General features: G+C 45.8%; 1 protein-coding gene across 2 annotated transcripts in view; it reads right to left on the bottom strand.

Moving 5' to 3' along the window:
• numa1 (nuclear mitotic apparatus protein 1) overlaps positions 1-23330 on the bottom strand; it is a 171086-nt gene that overhangs the window by 17336 nt on the left and 130420 nt on the right. For both annotated transcript variants that reach the window (XM_059963590.1, XM_059963589.1), the window contains 3 exons: positions 22739-22969; positions 13721-13911; positions 9019-9265 (listed from right to left, as the gene is read on the bottom strand). In XM_059963590.1, coding sequence (XP_059819573.1) covers positions 9019-9265; positions 13721-13911; positions 22739-22969 — 669 coding nt within the window. The remainder of the gene's footprint in view (positions 1-9018; positions 9266-13720; positions 13912-22738; positions 22970-23330) is intronic.

Here is a 23330-nt window from a genome sequence, read left to right on the forward strand (position 1 = left end):
TCTGGCACCGCAGTTCACAGCGGCCATGCCCAGGCACGGCGTACAGCACCACATCCCGACCCAGGGACCACCCCTCCATGCCCGTGCTCGGCGGCTTCCCCCGGACAAGCTCCGACTGGCGAAGGAGGAGTTCCAGAGGATGGAGGAATTGGGGATCCGGCGGTCTGACAGCCTATGGGCCTCCCCCCTGCACATGGTGCCCAAAGCGACGGGGGGCTGGAGACCGTGCGGCGACTACCGCAGGCTGAACGAGGCTACCACACCGGACCGCTACCCTGTGCCGCACATTCAGGACTTTGCAGCAAACCTGCACGGCGCACGGATCTTCTCCAAGGTAGATCTCGTCCGGGGATACCATCAAATCCCGATGCATCCTGACGACGTCCCCAAAACGGCTCTCATCACCCCTTTCGGCCTTTTCGAGTTCCTCCGCATGCCGTTCGGCCTGAAGAATGCCGCACAGACGTTCCAGTGGTTAATGGACGCGGTGGGACGGGACCTGGACTTCACGTTCATCTATTTGGATGACATCCTCATAGCCAGCGGCAGTCGTCAGGAGCATCTGTCCCACCTCCGTCAACTCTGCGCCCGACTGAGTGAGTACGGTCTTACAATCAACCCCGCCAAATGCCAGTTCGGACTCGATACCATTGACTTCCTGGGCCACAGGATTACTAAAGACGGGGCAAACCCTCTGCCCGCTAAGGTAGATGCGGTCCGCCACTTCCCCCGACCCACCACGATCAAAGGCCTTCAGGAATTCGTAGGTATGGTCAATTTCTACCGCCGCTTCCTCCCTTCAGCTGCCCGGATCATGCGCCCCCTGTTCGCCCTGATGTCGGGTCCGAGCAAGGACATTACCTGGGACGAGGAGTCCGCCGCCACTTTCGTTCAAACGAAGGAAGCTTTGGCGGACGCCGCAATGCTAGTACATCCCAGAATGGACACCCCTACCACCCTCACAGTGGACGCATCCAACACGGCAGTCGGTGGGGTGCTGGAGCAGCTCATCGCAGGTCGCTGGCAACCCCTGGCGTTTTTCAGCAAACACCTGCGTCCACCCGAGCTTAAGTACAGTGCTTTCAACCGGGAACTGTTGGCGCTCTACCTGGCAATCCGGCATTTCAGGTACTTCCTAGAAGGTCGGCCCTTCACCGCATTCATGGACCACAAACCGCTTACCTTTGCGTTTACGAAAGCATCCGACCCCTGGTCGTCCCGCCAGCAACGCCACCTGTCCTACATCTCTGAATACACGACGGATGTCCGGCACGTCTCGGGTAAGGACAATGTCGTGGCGGATGCGCTCTCTCGCCCTACCGTTCATGCCCTTTCCCAAGGGGTAGACTTTGAGGCACTGGCAGAGGCGCAGCAGGCGGATGAGGAGATTCCGAGTTACAGAACCACAGTCTCCGGTCTGCAGCTCCAGGACCTCCCCGTGGGCCCAGGTGAGAGGACCCTACTCTGTGACGTCGCCACTGGCCAGCCCCGTCCAGTCGTCCCGACAGCATGGCGGCGCCGCGTTTTCGACTCCATTCATAACTTGGCGCATCCCTCCATCCGGACAACTGTCCGGATGGTTTCCAGCAGGTTCGTTTGGCACGGACTCCGCAAACAGGTCAGTGAATGGGCCAGAACGTGCATGCACTGCCAGACGGCCAAGGTGCAACGGCACACCAAAGCCCCACCGCAGCAGTTCCATCCCGCCCACCGGCGTTTCGACCACATTCATGTGGATATCGTGGGCCCCCTGCCAGTGTCGCGCGGAGCGCGTTACCTCCTGACTATCGTGGACCGGTTCACAAGATGGCCAGAGGCGGTCCCGCTCACCGACACCACCTCCGAATCTTGCGCCCGAGCCCTGATCGCCACCTGGATATCTCGCTTTGGTGTCCCGGCCCACATTACCTCCGACAGAGGCGCCCAGTTCACCTCCAGCCTGTGGTCAGCTATGGCCAGCCTTTTGGGGACTCAGCTGCACCACACAACTGCCTACCACCCACAGTCCAACGGGCTAGTGGAGCGTTTCCACCGTCACGTGAAGTCGGCCCTCATGGCCCGCCTGCGAGGAGCCAACTGGGCGGACGAGCTTCCCTGGGTCCTACTCGGCATCCGCACAGCGCCCAAGGACGATCTGCACGCCTCGTCGGCCGAGTTGGTATACGGCGCGCCCCTGGTCGTCCCCGGGGGAGTTCCTACCAGCCCCAAGGGGGCAAGAGGAAGCACCCGCAGCAGTCCTGGGCAGACTACGCGAGAAGCTCGGTAACCTGGCCCCCATACCCACTTCACAGCACGGGCGGCACCCGACCTGCGTACCCAAAGACCTACAGAACTGTAAGTTTGTGTTTGTACGAAGGGGCGGGCATCGGCCACCACTGCAGCGGCCATACGAGGGGCCGTTTATGGTGCTCCGGAACAACGGGTCCACGTTCGTGCTGGACGTTGGGGGGAAAGAGGAGGTTTTCACGGTGGACCGCCTCAAACCGGCCCATGTGGACCTGGCGCAACCGGTGGAGTTTCCGGCGCCTCGGCGCAGAGGCCGACCTCCCAAGCAGGTTCTGGCCCAGACTGTGGACATTGGGGGGTGTATCGCCGGTTCTGGGGGGGGGGGGTTATGTGGCGACCCATTTCCTAGCGTATCCGAACCGACTCACAATTAGATAGCCTACGGGGGTTTGCGAGCACAGAGCTTTGGAGCCTCTGCGCCATGGGGGGCCGGTTGACAGAGGCTTAAAAGTGAGGCTGAAGTTTTCGAATAAAGTTTTTTCCTTCGACTGCAGTTACCGACTCCGTGTCGTAATTTTAGCGCTGCGTGTAGCACACCGCTACAATATTTTATTTATCACATGTACATCATAACATACAATGAAATGTGTCACTTAAGTCAACACAGTCCAACGTTGTGCTGGGGTAGCCGGCAAGAGTTGTGTCAACGTGGCATGCCCACTAGTCCTGATGAAGAATTTTAGCCCAAAACGTTGACTGTTCATTCCTCTCCATTGATGTGGCTTCGCCTGCTGAGTTCCACTAGGATTTTTTGTGTGTTGCTCTAGATTTCCAGCATCTGCAGAATCATTACACTTACTCAGATGATTAGGGTTTTAGATGTTTCAGAAAGGACAGGGAGGGAGGCAAAAAAGGTGGGGGCGCGGCACTGTTGATCAGAGATGGTGTCACGGCGGCAGAAATGGTGGACACCATGGAGGGATTGTCTACGGAGTCTCCGTGGGTGGAGGTTAGGAACAGGAAAGGGTCAATAACTTTACCGGGTGTTTTATATAGGCCGCCCAGTAGTAACAGGGATATCGAGGAGCAGATAGGGAAACGGATCCTGGAAAGGTGTAATAATAACAGAGCTGTCGTAATGGGAGATTTTAATTTACCAAATATCGATTGGCATCTCCCTAGAGCAAGGGGTTTTAGAAGGGGTAGACTTTGTTAGGTGTGTTCAGGAAGATTTCTTGACACTGTTACGAATGCGCCACAACTCTGAGGGGCCGAAGGGTACAAAGTCACCCCCTCCTTTTTGAGAATCACAAGATCGCTATTAATTCGGGTCTGGGACCCAGGAAATGAGAGAGAGACACGCAGAATCCTCAAGGTTTGGAATGTGTCCTGGCCTCAGCGAAACAAAACCCCCTGATAATGGCTATTGTCTCTTGGAGACGGAATTGTGTATTAAGTATTGTACTATTCATTGAAGCCCTCAGGGGACGACCAGAGTGGGCTGGTTGAGGGATTGCATCATCCCAACCTGATTGACATCTGAGACCCCGTGAGTAAGGATAAAAGAGGGTCTGGGGAACAACCCCTTAGACGCACCAGGAGAAACGCTGGAAATCCAGTGACAGCGTTTTATAGAAAAAGCCGGTGGGGCTCGTGTGCGTCCTCCCTTGCCTGGATTGGCGGGCTCACCACGGAAGAACAGCTTAGCTAAAGGAGAGGCCACAAGTGAACGGCCACACCAACGAGACGCTGACAGATTGAAATCATAAAAGGAAAGCCGGCAAGTTTCTCAAAATCTCTCTCTCCCTCCAACCATTGCAAACCCAGCGGTACCCAAAAGGCTGCAGCCTGCATGAACTGAGTGACTTTTATATTTCCATCGGACAATACATTATCCCCTAGACAACGATAGAGCGTATTTCTTATTATTATTATACCCGCACTTTTAGATTTAGTGTTGACGACGTATATTATCTGTATATTTGCATTGATATTATTTTTGTGTGTTTTTACTAATAAATACTGTTAAAAATAGTATCATCAGACTTCAGCGGACCTCTCTAATCTTTGCTGGTAAGTGATCCAGTTACGAGGTTTGTAACAACACAATATGTAGATAAGCCTACAAGAGGAGAGACTGTACTTGATTTGGTATTGGGAAAAGAACCCAGTCAGGTGTCAGATCTCTCGGTGGGAGAGCATTTTGGAGATAGTAATCATAATTCTATCTCTTTTACAATAGCAGTGGAGAGAGGTAGGAACAGACAAGTTAGAAAAGTGTTTAATTGGAGTAAGGGGAATTATGAGGTTATCAGGCAGGAAATTGGAAGCTTAAATTGGGAACAGATGTTCTCAGGGAAAAGTGCAGAAGAAATGTGGCAAACGTTCAAGGGATACTTGTGTGGAGATCTGCATAGGTATGTTCCAATGAGACAGGGAAGTTATGGCAAGGTACAGGAACCGTGGAGTATAAAGACTGTAATAAATCTAGTCAAGAAGAAAAGCTTTCAAAAGGTTCAGAGATAATGTTAATGTTAGGTAACATAATGTTAGGGAGATAGGTAATGTTAGAGATCTAGAAGATTATGCTAATAGGAAGGAGCTTAAGAAGGAAATTAGGAGAGCCGGAAGGGGCCATGAGAAGGCCATGACAGGCAGGATTAAGGAAAACCCCAAGGCATTCTACAAGTATGTGATGAGCAAAAGGATAGATGTGAAAGAATAGAACCTATCAAATGCAACAGTGGAAAAGTGTGTATGGAACCAGAGGAAATAGCAGAGGTACTCAGAATGGCGGTGCAGACTCGAGGGGCCGAATGGTCTACTTCTGCACCTATTGTCTATTGTCTACTTAATGAGTACTTTCTTTCAGTATTCACTATGGAAAAGGATCTTAGTGATTGCAGTGATAACTTGCAGTAGACTGAAAAGCTTGAGCACGTAGATATTAAGAAAGAGGATGTGCTGGTGCTTTTGGAAAACATTGGATAAGTCGCCGAGACCAGATGAGATGTACTCCAGGCTACTCTGGGAGATGAGGGAGGAGATTGCTAAGCCTCTGGCAATGATCTTTGCATCATCAATGAGGACGGGAGAGGTTCCGGAGGATTGGAGGGTTGCAGACATTCTTCCTTTATTCAAAAAAGGGAGTAGAGATAACCCAGGAAATTATACACCAGTGAGTCTTACCTCAGTGGTTGGCAAGTCGATGGAGAAGATCCTGAGAGGCAGGATTTATAAACGTTTGGAGAGGTATAATATTAGGAAAATCCAGCATGGCTGTGTCAAGTCAGGTTGTGCCTTACGAGCCTGACTGAATTTTTTGAGGATGTGACTAAATACATTGATGAAGGAAGAGCAGTAGATGCAGTGTATATGGATTTCAGCAAGGCATTTGACAACATACCCCATACAAGGCTTATTGAGAAAGTAAGGAGGCATGGGATCCAAGGGGACATTGCTTTGTGGATCCAGAACTGGCTTGGCCACAGAAGGCAAAGAATGGTTGTACATGGGACATATTCTGCATAGAGGTTGGTGACCAGTGGTGTGCCTCAGAGATCTGTTCTGGGACCCTTACTCTTTATGATTTTTATAAATGACCTGGATGAGGAAGTGGAGGAATGGGTTAGGTAGTTTGCTGATGACACAAAGGTTGAAGTTGTGGATAGTGTGGCAGGCTGTCAGAGGTTATAGCGGGACATTGATAGGATGCAAAACTGGGCCAGGAAGTGGTAGATGGAGTCCAACCCAGATAAGCGTGAGGTGGTTCATTTTGGTAGGTCAAATATGATGGCAGAATATAGTATTAATAGTAAGACTCTTGGCATTGGGGAAGATCAGAGGGACCTTGGGGTCTGAGTCCATAGGACGCTCAAAGCAGCTGCACAAGTTGACTCCGTGGTTAAGAAGCTGTATGGTGTTTTGGCCTTCATCAATCGTTGAATTGAATTTAGGAGCCGCGAGGTAATGTTGCAGCTGTATAGGACCCTGGTCAGATCCCACTTGGGAGTACTGTGCTCAGTTCTGGTCACCTCATTACAGGAAGGATATGGAAGCCATAGAAAGGGTGCAGAGGAGATTTACAAGGATGTTGCCTGGATTGGGGAGCATGTCTTATGAGAATAGGTTGAGTGAACTCAGCCTTTCCTCCTTGGAGCGACAGAGGATGTGAGGTGACCTGATAGAGGTGTATAAGATGATGAGAGGTACTGATTGTAAGAATAGTCAGAGGCTTTTTCCCAGGGCTGAAATGGTTGCCACAGGTATAAGGTACTGGGGAGTAGGTACAGAGTAGATGTCAGGGGTAAGGTTTTTACTCAGAGTGGTGAGTGTGTGGAATGGGCTGCTGGCAACGGTGGTGGAGACGGATACAATAGGATCTTTTAAGAGACTTTTGGGTAAGTACATGGAGCTTAGAAAAATAGAGGATATAGGTAAGTCTAGTAATTTCTAAGAGGTAGGGATATGTTCGGCACAACTCTGTGGGCCAAAGGGCATGTATTGTGCTGTAGGTTTTCTATGTTTCTATGTTTTTTGTGACTCCCCATAACTTTAGACTATGGGAGGATACAGAACTCAGCAGAAACCCACATGGTCACGGGGAGAACATACAAACTCCTTACCAACAGTGGCAGTAACTGAACCTGGGTCGCTGGCACTGTAAAATTATGTCCCCGTCGTATTAGGGAATCCCACTCTGGGGAAAAGGTCTCCGGTGGTCGAGTCATCTATTCCTCATATTATCTGGAACAATTCTGTCAGGTCCATAAGGACATGAGACACAAGAGCAGAATTAGGCCATTCAGCCCATCGAGTCTGCTCCACCAGTCTGTCATGGTTGATCCTGGATCCCATTCAACCCCATACACCTGACTTCTCGCCATATCCTTTGATGCCCTGACTGATCAGGAAACAATCAACTTCAACCTTAAATATACCAGCGGACTTGGCCTCCACCACAGTCTGTGGCACAACATTCACTGCTCTCTGGCTGTGCCCTCTAGTTCTGGATACCCCACCATAGAAAATATCCTCTCCACATCCAGCCTATCTAGTCCTTTTCACAGTCAGTAGGTTTCAATGAGAGCTCCTTGCATTCTTCTAAATTCCAGTGAGTACAAGCCCAAAGCTGCCAAACACTCCTCATATGTTAAGCCCTCCATTCCCAGAATCATCCTCGTGAACCTCCTCTGGACTCTCTCCAATGACAGCACATCCCTTCTGAGATATTGGGCCCAAAACTGTTGACAATATTCCAAGTGTGGCCTGACTAGTGTCTTATAAAACCTCAACATTATCTCCTTGTTTTTATATTCTATTCCCATTGAAATAAAAGCCAACATTGCATTTGCCTTCTTTACCACTGAATCACCCTGTAAATTAACCTTTTGGGAGCCTTGCATGGGGACACCCAAGTCCCTCTGCACCTCTGATGTTTGATCCTTCTCCCCATTTAGATAATAGCTTGCAGTATTGTTCCTTTTACCAAAACTGATAACACAGTACTCCACCTACCACTTTTTTGCCCATTCTTCCAATTTGTCTAAGTCCTGCTGCAATCGCATTGCTTCCTCAGCCCCACCTACCTCTCTACCAATCTTCATATCACCTGCAATCTTTGCCACAAAGCCACCAATTCCATTATCTAAAACATTGACAAACAATCTTGAAAACATTGTGTACAGTTCTGGTCACTGAATTATAGGAAAGATGTCAACAAAATAGAGAGAGTACAGAGAAGATTTACTAGAATGTTACCAGAGTTTCAGCACCTAAGTTACAGGGAAAGGTTGAACAAGTTAGGTCTTTATTCTTTGGAGCATAGAAGGTTGAGGGGGGACTTGATAGAGGTATTTAAAATTATGAGGGGGATAGAGTTGATGTGGATAGGCTTTTTCCATTGAGAGTAGGGGAGATTCAAACAAGAGAACATGAGTTGAGATTTAGGGGGCAAAAGTTTAAGGGTAACACGAGGGGGAATTTCTTTACTCAGAGAGTGGTAGCTGTGTGGAACGAGCTTCCAGTGGAAGTGGTAGAGGCAGGTTCGGTATTGTCACTTAAAGTAAAATTGGATAGGTATACGGACAAGAAAGGAATGAAGGGCTATGGGCTGAGTGCGGGGTCAGTGGGACTAGGTGAGAGTAAGCATTTGGCATGGACTAGAAGGGCCGAGATGGCCTGTTTCCGTACTGTAATTGTTATATGGTTAATCTGAACAGTAGTGGTCCCAATATTGACCCCTGAGGAACACAAGTCACTGGCAGCCAACAAAAAAGGCTCCCTTTATTCCCACTCATTGTCTCCTGCCTGTCAGCCATTCTTCTATCCATAACAGGATCTTTCCTGTAACGCCATAGGATTTTATCTTAAGGAGCCACACAAGGCTGCTTATCAAACTCCTCTGAAAATCCAAGTAAATGACATCCACTGCCTCTCCTTTGTCCACCCTGCTTGTTATTTCCTAGAAGAACTCAAACAGGTTTGTCTCCACTAAGTGTGCGCTGATTTTTTTATTATGCAGTCAAACAAAAGAACGTGGCAGTGTACACTGGATGAATTTTTCAGTCGAAAGCTATTAGGAACTAATACAGTTTTATAGTACTGCAGTGGTACTGGTAGTGTTCTAATTTGTTCTGTATTTCATTTAAATACATAATTTGTTACTCAGTTACATGGTAGCTTGTCTTTTTAAAAAATCTTTTAAACTATTTCCATGGGGAACTTCGGCTAATTGGGCCAAAATGTACTAGTTCCCATGAGTCCCCTGTATTCATAAATCCTGTCTCTTACCTTTGTCATGAGGATGTTGATGACCTGCGTGGTGCGTCTCCGGCCGGATCGGGTTTTCTTAGCTGAGTCCAGACTGAGATCCCCTAGTGAGCTGAGGCTGGTGTCCATCTTGGACTGGCCGCGGTCCGGCAGTGGAGTGAAATACAGCGACTCCAGTGAGTCCAGCTTCCCACGCAGTTTCTGTGTCGCAAGTGATTGATTTCCTTCGGGAGTGACATCAGAGGTCTTGTAACCTGTCCTGCCCCTCCTGCGGAGCAGAAGAATAACGTTAGCAGGGTCAGTCTGCATGGCAGAAAGGGTAAGTTCGGAGTTCCACTCAGACTAGATGGCCTGAAGGGCCTGTATCTATGCAGTAGCACTCTGGGACCCTGAGGTTTTGGAAATTAGCAGATCAGTAGAGTGCAGGGATTTCAAGGAGCCCCACCATCAATTTGGATATCAAAGACTACAAATGCAGACTTAGGCCCATCAAGTCTGCTCTGACATTAAATCATGGCTGATTTATTTTTCCTTTCAACTCCATTCTCCTGCCTTCTCTCCATAACCTCTGACACCCTTACGAATCAAGAAACAATCACCCTTGCGAATCAGAAACAAGAAGCTTGGCTTCCGCTTTAAATATACCCAATGACTTGGCCTCCACAGCATCTATAGCAATGTATTCCACAGGTTCACCATCCTGTAGGGGGTAACCAGGCCAAAGAAATTCTACCCATCTCTGTTCTAAATGGATGTCCCTTTATTCTGAGGTTGTGTCTTCTGGTCTTAGGCTCCCCACTACAGGAAACATCCTCTCCTCATCTACTGTGTCTAGGTTTTTCACTGATTCTAGTGAGTACAGGCAAAGACCATCCAACGCTCCTCATATGTTAACCCTGTCATTCCCAGGATCATTCTTGTGAACCTCTTCTCAATCATCTGCAACACCAGCACATCATTTCCTAAATAAAGGGTTAAAATTGCTCACAATACTCCAAATGTGGTTCCACCAATGTCTTTTAAAGCTTCAGCATTACATCCTTGCTTTTATATTTTAATCTTCTCAAAATGAATGCTAACATGCCATTTGTTTTCCTTACCACTGACTGAAAGATGCCATCAAATGCCAGAGACCATCTCTCCGACACCTCAAAACTGAAATATCGAGTCTAGAGTGCACCCTCTTAAGAAAGGGAAACCTACCGAATATTGAAAGGCTGAGATAGAGTGGGTGTGGAGAGGACATATCCTATAGCAACAGATGTACTTCTGGAGAGGGGGTTACCGGCGTATAGCAGCCACCGCTAGGCCAGTGGCATCTTGGCCCTCTCTGAGGCTCAGCAAGAAAGGGGAAGTCAGGAGGAGCGGTAGTGATAGGAGACTTGGTAGGGGGATAACAGGGGATTCTGTGGTCTCCAAAGAGATGTCAGGATGGGGTGCTGTCTCACCGTGGCGAAGGACCATGATGTCCTCAGAGTGGCTGAAAATCTCTGAATTTGTTAGGTGCAACCAGGAGGGTTTCTCAAATCAATATGTAGGCAGTCCAATGAGAGGAGGGGCTGTACTGGACCTGGTGTTGGCTAATGAGCCTGACCAGATGACTGAACTTTAGGGAACAGTGATTATAGATAAGGGTGAGTATGGACCTTGCTGGAGAGCATTAAGTTGGAGCTGGGCAAATTATGAGAGCATTAGGCAGGAACTAGGGAGAGATAATTAGGAACAGCTGTTTTTGGGCAAGTCCACATCTGACTCGTACAGGGTGTTTAAAGATCAACTGGACAGAGTACAGGACAGGTACATTCCAGTCAGAGGGAAGGACAAGGACGGCAAGGGAAGAGAACCTTGAATGTCGAGAATTCTGTCAAAGAAAATGAAGATAAAAGTTGGTAAAGCTTAGGAAGCTACAATCAGAGACCAGAGGATTGTAAAGAAGCTAGAAATTAACTTGAAGAGAATTAGGAAAGATAGGAGGGGCAAGTCCTTGGCAAGTAGAATTAAAGAGAATCCCAAGGCATTCTACACAAACATCAAGAGCAAGAGGATAACTAGGAGAGGGTGGGACTGCTCAAGGATAGGGGGCGGGGGGGGGGGGAGAACATCTGCTGGGATGTGGAGGATGTGGGTGAGGTCCTTAATGAGTACATTACATTAGTATTTACCAAGGAAGAGTTTAACAAGGTCCCTCATCCAGAAGATTAAGATACATGGGATCCATGGTGAATTGGCTGTTTGGATTCAGAACTGGCTTGTCCACAGAAGTCAAAGGGTAGTGGTCAAAGAGCTAGAAGTCTATCTTTAGTAGCATTCAGCAGGAATCCGTGCTGGGACCTCTGCTCTTTGTGATGTATATAAAAAACATGGATGAAAATGCAGATGAGTGGGTTAATAAGCTTGCAGGCGACATGAAGTTTGGCATTGTGGATAACATAGAAGACTGGCAGAGAATACAAAAGGGCGTAGGTCAGTTGTAGATGTGGGCGGATAAATGCTAGACAGAGTTTAATCCAACCATACGTCAAGTGTTGCACCTTGGTAGGTCAAATGTGAAGAGACAGTACCCTGCTAAGGAGAAGATAGTTAATAGTGCTGATGAGCAGAGGGATTTTGGGTTCCAAGTTCATAGCTCCCTGAACATGGCTACACAGGTTGATAGAGCGGTCAAAAAGGCACATGGCATGCTTGCCTTTATTAGGTGAGGCAATGAGTTCAAAAGTCAGGAAGTTATGTTACAGTTTTAGAAAACTCTAGTTAGGCCACATCCATAGTATTGCATACAGTTCTGGTCGCCCCAGTATAGGAAGGATGTCAAGGCTTTGGAGAAATCTGATAAGGATCTTTAAGAATATGAGCGGCATAAATAGAGTAGACAGATATCTTTTTTCCAGGATTGAAATCTCTAATACCAAAGTATTAGGTGAGAGGGAGTAACTTCAAAGGAGATGTGAGGGGTAAGATTTATTTTTACACAAAGAACGGTGGGTGCCTGGATTGTGCTGACTGGGGTAGTGGTAGAGGCAGATACATTAGAGACTTTTAAGAGACATTTAGATAAGATGCATGAATGTGAGGAAAATGTAAGGATATGGACATGGTGTAGGTAGAAGAGATTAGTTTAATTGGCCATTTGATTACTAATTTAATTGGATCAGCACGACACTGTGGGCCAAAAAGTCTGTTCCTGTGCTGTACAGAGGGGATGTCTAGGACCAGAGGGCACAGCCCCAGAACTCAAGAATGCCCTTTAGAACAGAGATGAGAAGGAATTTCTTAAGCCAGAGAGTGATGAATCTGTGGAATTTATTAATGTAGACAGCTGAAGAGGCCAAGTCCTTGAGCATATTTAAAGTAGAGGTTCAGAGGTTCTTGATTAGCAAGGATGTAAAAGGTTATGGGGGAAAAGCAGGAGAATAGGATTGAAAGGGATAATAAATATGCCATGATAGAATGGCAGGGGCAAATTTGATGGCTTGAATGGCCCAATTCTGTTCACTTGTCAAATGGTACCTAAGTCCCACATAACCAGGTTCAGGAGCAGCTACTTCCCTTCAACCTTTCAGTACTTGAACCAACCTGGACAAACCCAATCGTTTTCACCAGAACATTACAGACCACCATTTGATTAATTTTACACTAATGTTTTGTTTTGCACAGTTGTGTTTTCCAAGATTTATCTCTGCTGTCCCAAGATCAATAAGCTTTTGACCACCAACAACATTCTCTCTAAAATGGGCTAAAGAGGTTGTGGGTTGGGTGGCAGGGATCCTCAACAATGCTTGGGGCCCTCTGTCTGCAGCTCTCTTGGTAAGTGCCATGAAGAGGGTGGAGGGAGACCCTGTGGTCCTCTCAGCGAAGTATTGCACCGCCAACACTTTAAACCACATTTTATAACGCTGTAAATACATGCTGGTATTATATACATTTTATTCTATATCCCTACTTTAACTTCTAACTTTGTTTTTGTGTAATTATTTATTCTTGCTGAATGTTGTATCCTGTTATGTGGTGCACCCCGACCAACACACCACAGCAAATTCCCAATACATGTAAGCATAGATTGTAAATAAAGTTGATCCTGGATATGCTGGATGGTAACACTCTTTTCCCCAGAGTAAGGGAGTCTAAAGTTAGGGCCAAAGGGTTTCAAGGTGAGGAGAAGATTTAAAAGGGACCTGAAGGGCAGTTTTTTCACCCAGAGGGTGGCGAGTCTATGGAACGATCTGCCAGATGAGGTTGAGGCAATTATTATTGAGCACACATGCATGGAGTGCTGTCGCAGCACCTATCATCAGAGACCCCCACTATCCAGACCATGCTCTCTTCTCACTGCTGCCATCAAGAACAGGAGCCTCAGGACCCATACCATCAAGTTCAGGAACAGTTATTGCCCCACAGCCATCAGGTTTTTGAACCAGAGGGGTTTTAACTTCACTCACTCCAACATTGAACCATTCGCACAATCCATGGAGCCAGTTTCAAGGGTTCTCAGTATTTATTGCTTGCCTGCTTGTTTGTTCCGTTGTTAGTTAATGAATACCATTGTTCACTTAATTTGTACTTGCAGAGTTTATTGTCATTGCTTATTTGTCGATCTTGTGGCTTGTGGACTTTGATTGATTCTACCATGTTTCTTGCACTTACTGTGAATGCCCGGAAGAAAATGGATCTGAGGGTTGTAAATGGTGACATACAAGTAATTTGCACGTTGACATGTTTCCTTTACCTGGCTCTTGTATTGTTCCATGCTGCAGCCTGCTCCTCCAGGTCACTCAGCTCGATGCTGTCTTGGCTGAAGTCTGCTTCACTGTCTCCAGCCTGTGTGGCGGCTCTGCCTACGTTGCTACGGGATCTTCTTGTGCCAACAGGTAAGTGTGACTTGTTGAGCTCCCTCAGCTGTTGGTCAGCAAACTCCACCTGACCAAACATCAGGACAAATAACATACCAGATTGTTTAGCATCACTTCCAGTACACAAGTGCAAAGGACAATGAAATAATTGTTACTCTGGATCGAATGCAGAACAAAAAACACAATAATAAAAAAACACAATATAAATACATCAGATATCTTATAGATTGATTGTCTGTCCATAGAGTGATGCTAGACAGAAAAGCGGCTATACATAAGGTGACAGTAGTGGTGATTGGAGATGTGGAGAGGTGGGTTAGTGAGTGGAGGTGTTGATCAGCCTTACTGCTTGGAAGAGTTACTGATATTAAGTCTGGTATTTCTGGTGTGGATGCTACGTAGCCTCCTCCCTATAGGAATGGGACAAACAGTCCATGGGCAGGGTGTGTGGATCCTTTGTGATGTTACTGGTCCATTACCAGCACTTTTCTATATACATACATGACCTTGATAGCGGGTAAGCTGGTGTCGGTGATGTATTGGGTAGTTTGACTACCCTTTGCACAGCCGTCCTGTCTGCCTCAGTGCAAATTCCTCATTGGCAACACATGGACACTGCATGAGAAAGCAGCCCCCCTCATTAAAAACCTATTACCCAGGCATGGAGATGTCTACAGGTGGTGGATACAGCCCAGTCCATCACAGGTAAAGCCCTCCTACCACTGAGCACATTTACGTGGAAAACTGCCACAAGAAAGCAGCAACCGTTATCAAAGATCCCCAAGGTAATGTTGCAGCTCTATAACACTCTGATTAGCCACATTTGGAATACTGAGTTCACTTCTGGTCACCTCATTACAGGAAGGATGTGGAAGCTTTAGAGAGGGGGCAGAGGAGATTTACCAGGGTGCTGCCTGGATTAGAGAGCATGTCTTACGACGATGGGTTCAGCAAGCCAGGGCTTCTCTCTTTGTAGAGGAGGATGAGAGGTGACTTGATAAAAGACATACAAGATGATAAGATGCACTGATCAAGTGAACAGCCAGAATCTTTTACCCAGGGCAGAAACAGGAAATACAAGGAGGCACACTTTTAAGGTGACTGGAGGAAAGAATCAGACACAATTTTAATCAATTGCTTTCAGGAAGCACAGGAGCAGAATTAGGCCATCTGGCCCATCGAGTCTGCTCTGCCATTCAATCATGGCTTATTTTTTTTTCTATCTGCTCTTCAACCCCAGTTCCCAGCCTTTTCCCCGTATCTTTGATGCTATGTCCAATCAAGAACCTATCAATCTATCAACCCAATGACCTAATCTCCACAGCTGCCTGTGGATACAAATTCCAAAAGTTCATAACTTTTTGGTCAAAGAAATTCTCTGCATTTCTGTTTTGGAAGGATGCCCCTCTATTCTGAGGCTGTGCCCTCATGTCTTAAGACTCCCCCACCATGGGAAACCTCCTTTCCACATCTACTCTGTCTAGGCCGGGGGTCGGCAACCCGCGGCTCCGGAGCCGCATGCAGCTCTTTCATCTCTGTGCTGTGGCTCCCTGTGGCTTTGGAAAATTTGTGGCTTTACTGCAGAAGTCGCTGGACAGAAAGCTGCTGACTTTTCACTGCATCTTGCACCAAGAGGCACTGTGCGCTCAAACATTTCCTCTGGAATGCACAGAAGTAATGGATGTTGTCATTCAGATTGTCAATAAAATAATGGCAAAAAGTTTAAATCACCGTCAATTCCGTTTGTTACTGGACGAGCTGGAAAGCGCATATTCTGATCTCCTGCTGCACAACAAAGTCCGGTGGCTGTTAAGAGGAGAGGCGCTGAAACGCTTTGTCGCGTGTCCAGAAGAAGTGAAAACTTTCCTGGGCAGCAAAGTTCTCACCTTTCCTGAGCTGGAACAGCCAGAGTGCCTGTAAAAGCTACACTTCATGGTAGACATGACAGCGCACCTGAACACGCTGAACACAGCTCTTCAGGGGAAAGGACGTACAGCCCTACACATGTTGGAGGATGTTTTGGCATTCGAGCGCAAGTTGACAGTGCTTGCCAGAGATTTACAGAAAGGCACATTGTCTCACTTCCCCAATTTGAGAGAGTTCAAACAAGGTCACGACATGATAAATTCGGTGTATTTACATTCTGCAATCATCGCAATGCAAACATCGTTTGGGAAACGCTTCTGTGAGTTCAGAGAGGTAAAAAACACATTATCCTTCCCGGTCACTCCCCTAAGCATCGATCCATCCCTACTGAATACGACTGCATTGGCAGGTGTGAGTCAACCTGATCTTGAGATGGAACTGGCCGACATAGCCGACAAAGACATATGGGTGTCCAAGTTTAGACGCTTGACAGCAGACCTTGAAGATGTCGCCCGTCAGAAGGCTGTTCTTGCTCAGAATCACAAATGGAGTGATATTGAAAACCTCCTAAAACCGGACAAACTTGTGTTCGAAACATGGAATGCTATCCCCGACATTTATGTCAACATTAAAAAGTATGCGCTTGGAGTCCTGTCAATCTTTGGATCCATATATGTATGTGAGCAGGTGTTCTCCAACATGAACTTTATTAAAAACAAACATCGCGCACGCCTCACAGATGATGGCTTGCGATCCTGTGTAAAGATGAAGGTGACGTCATACAGCCCTGATGTGCAGACGCTGTGCGCTGAGGTCCAGGAGCAGAAATCCCATTAACCAAGTATAATATTTTAATTGCCTATTATTTTACGTATATTCATATTTTTTCATTGTTCAGTGAAATAGTCCTTTTATTTTTCAGGTTGACAGCTGGCTGTCGTTATTTTTGGTTTGCTGCTGGCGGAAAATTTAAGTTCAGCGTTTTTCATAAATACAAGAAGGACTCAAATAGACATTGAGTATTTTACTTAAAAGTAACCTTCAACCCAACGTCTTTTTCTCGGAGTTCAAAATGTTTTTGTTGCATGCAGAAATGTAATTTCGTTTTCTCTGCAGGAGTTCATCGATTTCATAAATGCAACACATTATAGTTTGTTTATACATAGCATAAAGGCAAAAAAAACCCGTTATATTCAGTGTTATTTCATTTTAAATGTCAAACGGGTTTTGTGGCTCCCAGTGTTTTCTTTTCTGTGGGAAACGGGTCCAAATGGCTTTTTCAGTGGTAAAGGTTGCTGACCCCTGTTCTAGGCCTTTCAACATTCAAAAAGTTTCAATGAGATCCCCTGCCCACCCTTCTGAATTCCAGCAAATACAGACCCATCAAACATTCCTTGTACGATAACCATTATAACCCTTTCATTCCCGGAATCACCCTTGTGAACCTTGTGCATGTCACCATGCATTTTCCAACAGTGCATTTAATTTGCCACTTTCTTGCCCATTCTCCTAATCTGTCTAAGTCCTTCTGCATCCTACCTGACTCAACCACTATCTGCCCCTCCACCAATCTTCGTATCATCTGCAAATGTGGCAACAAAGCCATCTATTCCATCATCTAAATCATTGATATACAGCATAAAAGGAAGCGGTCCTAACACCGACCCCTGAGGAACACCACTAGTCACTGGCAGCCAAACAGAAAAGGATCCTTTTATTCCCACTTGCTGCTTCCTACCAATCAGCCAATGTTCTAACCATGTTAGTAACTTTCCTGTAATACCATGGGCTCTTAACTTGGTAATCAGCCTCATATGTGGCACGTTGTCAAAGGCCTTCTGAAAGTCCAAATATACAACATCCACAGCATCCCCTTTATCCATCCTTCTCAAACAATTCCAACAGGTTCGTCAAGCAGGATTTTCCCTGAAGGAAACAATGCTGACTTTATACCATCTTCTCCTGTGTCACCAAGTACTCCATCACCTCATCCTTAGCAATTGACTCTAACATTTTCCTAACCACAGAGGTCAGGCTAACTGGTCTACAACCTCCTTTCTGCTGTCTTCATTCTTTATTAAAGAATGGAGTGACAGTTGTAATTTTCCAGTCCTCTGGCACCATGATTTTGAAAGATCATTCCTAATGCCACCACAATCTCTAACACATGTGTACATCTGAATGACAATAAACTGATCTCCAACTTGTTCACTGTAATTCTGAGAACCTGTGCCATCACAGTCACTACAATCACTATGGGTCAAAGAACCTATTCTCATGCAATATTTCAATGTTAAAATCCAACTTACTATCACTGACATGATGTGAAATGTATTTCTGTTGTTCTATGTAATTAGCCAGGAAGTTACACTGATGCAATACTCTGTAACTATCAGTACTACCGACCAACTGGCGGGAGTGTCCAAGGACATCTTCAACCTCTCACTGCTGCAGTCGGAGGTTCCCACCTGCTTCAAAAGGGTGATAATCACACCACTGCCCAACAGAAAAGGGTGAGCTGCCTCAATAACTATGGTCCAGTTGCATTTACATCCACCGTGATGAAATGCTTTGTAGGTTGGTTAACTCCTGCTGAAGAATGGACCTGGGTCCACTTTGCCTACCTCCACAACAGGTCTACAGCAGAAGCAATCTCACTGGTTCTCTACTCAACCTTGGAGCACTGACAACAGAAATTCCTTCGTCAGGCTGCTGCTCATTGGTTACAGCTCCACATTCAACAGAAAAGCTCCAAACTCCGGCCCTCCGTAACTGGATTCCATAACTCTGTAACCTCTTCACTGAGAGACCACAGTCAGTACAAATTGGTGATAACATCTCCTCCTCACTGACAGTCAACACAGACACACCTCAATAACGTGTGCTAGGCCCATTGCTTTACAGTCATGATTGTGTGGTTGGGCAGAGCTCAAACCTCACTGGTAAATTTACCGATGACACCAATGTTGTTGGCAGAATCTCAGATAACAACAAGGAGACATGAACGAGTGAGATAGATTGGCTCGTTGAGTGGTGTTGCAACAACAACCTTGCACTCAATGTCAGTAAAACCAAGGAACCGATTGTGGATTTCAGGAAGGATAAGGTGAGGGAACACACACCAGACCCCATCGATGAATCAGCAGTGAAAAGCGTGAGCATCTTCAAGCTCCTGGGTGTCAACATCTCTGAAGATCTCTCCTGGATTCAGCATCTTGAAGCAATTAAAGAAGGCACGGCAGCAGCTATATTTCATTAGGACTCTGAGGAGATTTGGTATGTCACCAAAAACTCCAGCAAATTTCTACAGATGTTCTGTAGTGGACATTCTAACTGGTTTGTATCTCTGTCTGATGTGGAGGTACCAATGCACAGGATTGAAAAAAATTGCAGGGGTTTGTAATCTCAGCCTACTCCATAAAGGGCACGAGCCTCTCCCCACCACTGAAGACATCTTCAATAGCAATGCCTCAAGAAGGCTGCATCCATTATGAAGAACTCTCCCCTCTTAGGATCAGCCCTCTTCTCATTGCTACCATCAGGGAAGTGGTACAGGAGCCCGAAGATCCACATTCCCTAATACAAAAATAGTTTTCTCCCTTCCAACATCAGGTTTCCCCTCCATAGCCCATGAGATATCATCTTTTTATTCCTTTTTCTTCACACTATTGATTTTGTAATCTCTGGTGATTTTGTGTCTTTGCACTACTGCTGCAAACATGTTGTCATGACAATAACCTTTCCCTCAATGTCAACAAAATAGTTGGTCATTGACCTCAGAAAGAGGGACAGTGCACATGCTCCTGTTATAAACGGTGTTGAGATTGAGAGGTTCAAATTCCTAGAAGTAAACATCACCATGTGCCTGTCCTGGTCCAACCACGTTGACCTCATGACGAAGAAAGCTCAGCAACACCTCTGGTTTCTCAGGAGGGTACAGAAAATAGGGAAGTCCCCGTCGACTGATTGAAAATGATGTATCAGAGAGCATCCGGTCAGATTGTATAGACATGAGATTCTGCAGATGTTGGAAATATTGAGCAATACACACAAAATACTGGAGGAACTTAACAGATCAGATTATAGAAATGAATAAGCAGGCTCTGGTGACATCATCGTCGAGAATGGCAGCTGAAGTCACTAGCTCCTCCGGAAAAACGTGTATTAAGCCCCATTATCCCATCAAATATAACATTTTTCGAAAAATATTTGAACTGAAAAGAGGGGCAAGAATGGGGAAAAGGAATGGAAATAAAAAAAAGCGACACTGCGGAGCCTGTGTCCGAGAGGAGTGCAGCGAGTGGCTCTCCGACCCGACCGTGTGCTAGCAAGGCGGCTGCTGGGCCTCGCTCAGGCGGAGCGGCGAATATCTTTGAAATCCTAAAAGAAGTAATGGAGGTCCAGAAAGAAATACAGCAGCAGCGCCGTGATATTAAGTCAGAGCTCGCCAGCATCAATCAAAAAATAGCGGTGGCAGAGACTCGAATTGAGAAGGTGGAAGATCGCATTCAAAGCGTGGAACAGATACTGAGTAAGACAATAAAAATATTACATCACCAAGAAGGTAAACTGCTTGACCCTATAGAGGGAAGAGCATGGCGGAAAAATATCAGAATCTACAACGTTCCTGAAGGAGCGGAGGGCTCGTCTATGATGGAGTTTGTCAGAAAAGTTACTGCTGGACGCCCTGGATATTCCCTCAGCTATGAAGCTGGAATTTGAAAGAACCCACCGCGCGTTAGTCCCAAAACCTACCCAGGATAGAAAGCCACGCTCAATAATAATTAAATTCCTTCGGTACAGCACCAAGGCGGAGACTGTACAAAGGGCCTGGGGTAAGAAGAGAGTGTTTTTCGACAATAAATTAATATATTTCGACCAAGATTACCCCCCACCCCCCCAGCAGTCCTGCAGAAATGCAAAGAATACTCTGAAGTAAAGCGAATACTAAAGCAAAAAAAATTTCAAACTCCATACCCTGCTGAGTGTTTTATGACAACAGGACGCAGCTGTACCACAGTGGAAGAGGCGACTACAGACACGAAGGCCAGAGGGTTGTCCGTCAGCGAGACCAAAATGAAGGAAAGCCTGACTGAGGTATTATCCCGCTCCGAACCGAGAAGGCAGGAGACGGGAGGAGGCCGAGAAAAATATATCAGGAAGAGACCAGGAGTTTCCTAAAGACAGTCCTCACCCCCTTCAGAAGAGCCATAAGATTTGGCTAACTTTAAAAATGTTGAGTAGCTAAATGGAAGCAAAAGTACACGGCGATAAACCTATCTCGAGAAATACTTAATATAATGTGGATTTTATATTACTTAGTTGTTATTCTTTATTTGCTCACTTACTCCATTCTCCCCACCAAAATGAGTATATATATATATATGTGTGTGTGTGTGTGTGTGTGTGTGTATATATATATATATATATATAGAGGAGTACACAGGGAAATCTGGAAATCTTTTCTGTGTAATGGATTTGTTCATTGACTTTTATGAATACTGCAATGGGGGCCCTCAACTCACATGTAGGGGGGTTATCCCCCACAGCTAGACATTTCCTCTAGCTCAACGCAGGGTCATCTACTAGAGACCTCAGCCTTGGAATCACACGTTTGTTGCCATTTTTGTTGTTACTTGCGTTTCTTGGTTCTTATTTGTTCAGGGAGTAGATCGATTAAGTTTTATTCTAATTTCAATGATACATTGACAGATAAATACAGATGGCTAAGGACAAGGTAAAATTCATTTCTTTTAGTGTCAATGGGCTATTAAATCCAATCAAACAGAAGAAAATTTTATCCAATTTGGAACAATTTGATTCATACTGGGAAAAATGTTTTAACTACATAATGCCTCACAGGCTTGATTTTATTCTCACAAATCAATGAATCTGTTGTAAAAAAAAATCACTCCCTACTTGTACATAGTTCTTCCCTTTTGCTTGTTTTTTCTTCCCATTCTTTTCTATAAGAGTGTACCTCAGATAAATACGTTGTGGAGATTTGTGATATATATGATATATAGGTACAATGTCTGAAATACATCTTATGGAAATGTTTGTTTGATGATGAACTTCAATAAAAAAAATAAATTATTAAAAAAAGAAATGAATAAGCAGTTGACATCTGGGGCCCAGACCCTTCATTAAGTGATAACAGCTCGGTAAGACAACTACTCTGCACGAGACTGCAAGAAACTGCAGAGTTGTGGACACAGCTCAGCACATCACAGAAACCAGACTCCCCTCCACAGGACTCTGTCTACACTTCATCCTGTCTCAGTAAAGCAGCCAGCATAATCAAAAACCCTACCCACCCCAGACATTCTCTCTTCCCCACTTTCCCATGAGGTCGAAGATACAAAAGCCTGAAAGCATGTACCACCAGGCTCAGAAACTTGAAGTTGAAGGGATGTCGGAGGTAAATTCTTTGCACAGAGTGGTGGGTGTGTGAACCGCCCTGCCAGTACTGGTGGTAGAAGACTCTGAAGAGACTCTTAGATACGCAGATGAAAGAAAAATGGAGGATTATGTGGGAGGGAGGGAAGGATTAGACTGATCTTGGAGTAGGTTAAAATGTTGGCACAACACTCATAGGACCAATGGTCTGTTCTGTGCTGCACTGGACTGTGTTCTATGTTAATCAAAACACATCCTTTTACCTTTGCTTCACACCTTCCTGGGTCAGAGAAACTCAATATGCAGATTTAAAATGAACAATTGAGCTAGCAACTACTGCTCTTTCTGGAAGAATTCCATACCTTTATCACCATTTGATTCACAGGGGTATCAACCTGGTTTTGTCAGACAACAGAGGGCCATGCTCTGCAAGGCTAGTTGTAACGTATACAAATGAAAACATGGTTTGCAAACTGGTGGAGTTGTGGATAGACAGGTTAGGGTACAGCACTATCTACAGTACTGAAGGCACATATACAGCTGCATGAAAATGTTTGTGAACCCTCTGCAATTTTCTGCATTAGTTACTCATAAAATGTGGTCTGGCTAACCACTACGCGACTGCCAACCTGTGCAGAGAGAGCCTTGTTCTTTAGGTTCGCCTCCTTTGCTTCCCTCACTGCTTGCTGTGCCTCCTGGCGCAGCCTCTCAGACTCGGCCCGCAGCTCAGCACCCTCCTCTTTCGCCACAGTCAGCTGCTGCTCCAGGGTGGAGATGCTCTTCTCTCGGGCTTCCAGCTTCTCGGCCAGCTCAAGGTTCAGCATCTTCTTACTGTCGTAGTGAGTCTTTGCCTTCTCCAGCTAGAATTCCATGGAAGGTAAAAAATAGGAACAAACAGAAAACATACTTGTCAGAAAAAAAGCCAGTACACCAAGTGTAAAGGAAAACAAAATAATTGTTATTCTGGATCCGAGGCAGCAAAAGAATGCACAAAGATGAAGAATTCTATAATAATAAAAACATGCAATAAATATACATATAAGATAGCTTATATAAATAGGCCGGTGAGTCTGACATCATTTCCAGAGGAGCCAACACTTCACCTAGAAACATAGAAAACCTACAGCACAATACAGGCCCTTCGGCCCACAAAGTTGTGCCCAACATGTCCTTACCTTAGAACTATCTAGGGTTACCCATAACCCTCTATTTTTCTAAGCT

Source organism: Hypanus sabinus, chromosome 3 (assembly GCF_030144855.1).
Source record: "Hypanus sabinus isolate sHypSab1 chromosome 3, sHypSab1.hap1, whole genome shotgun sequence".
NCBI lineage: Eukaryota > Metazoa > Chordata > Chondrichthyes > Myliobatiformes > Dasyatidae > Hypanus > Hypanus sabinus.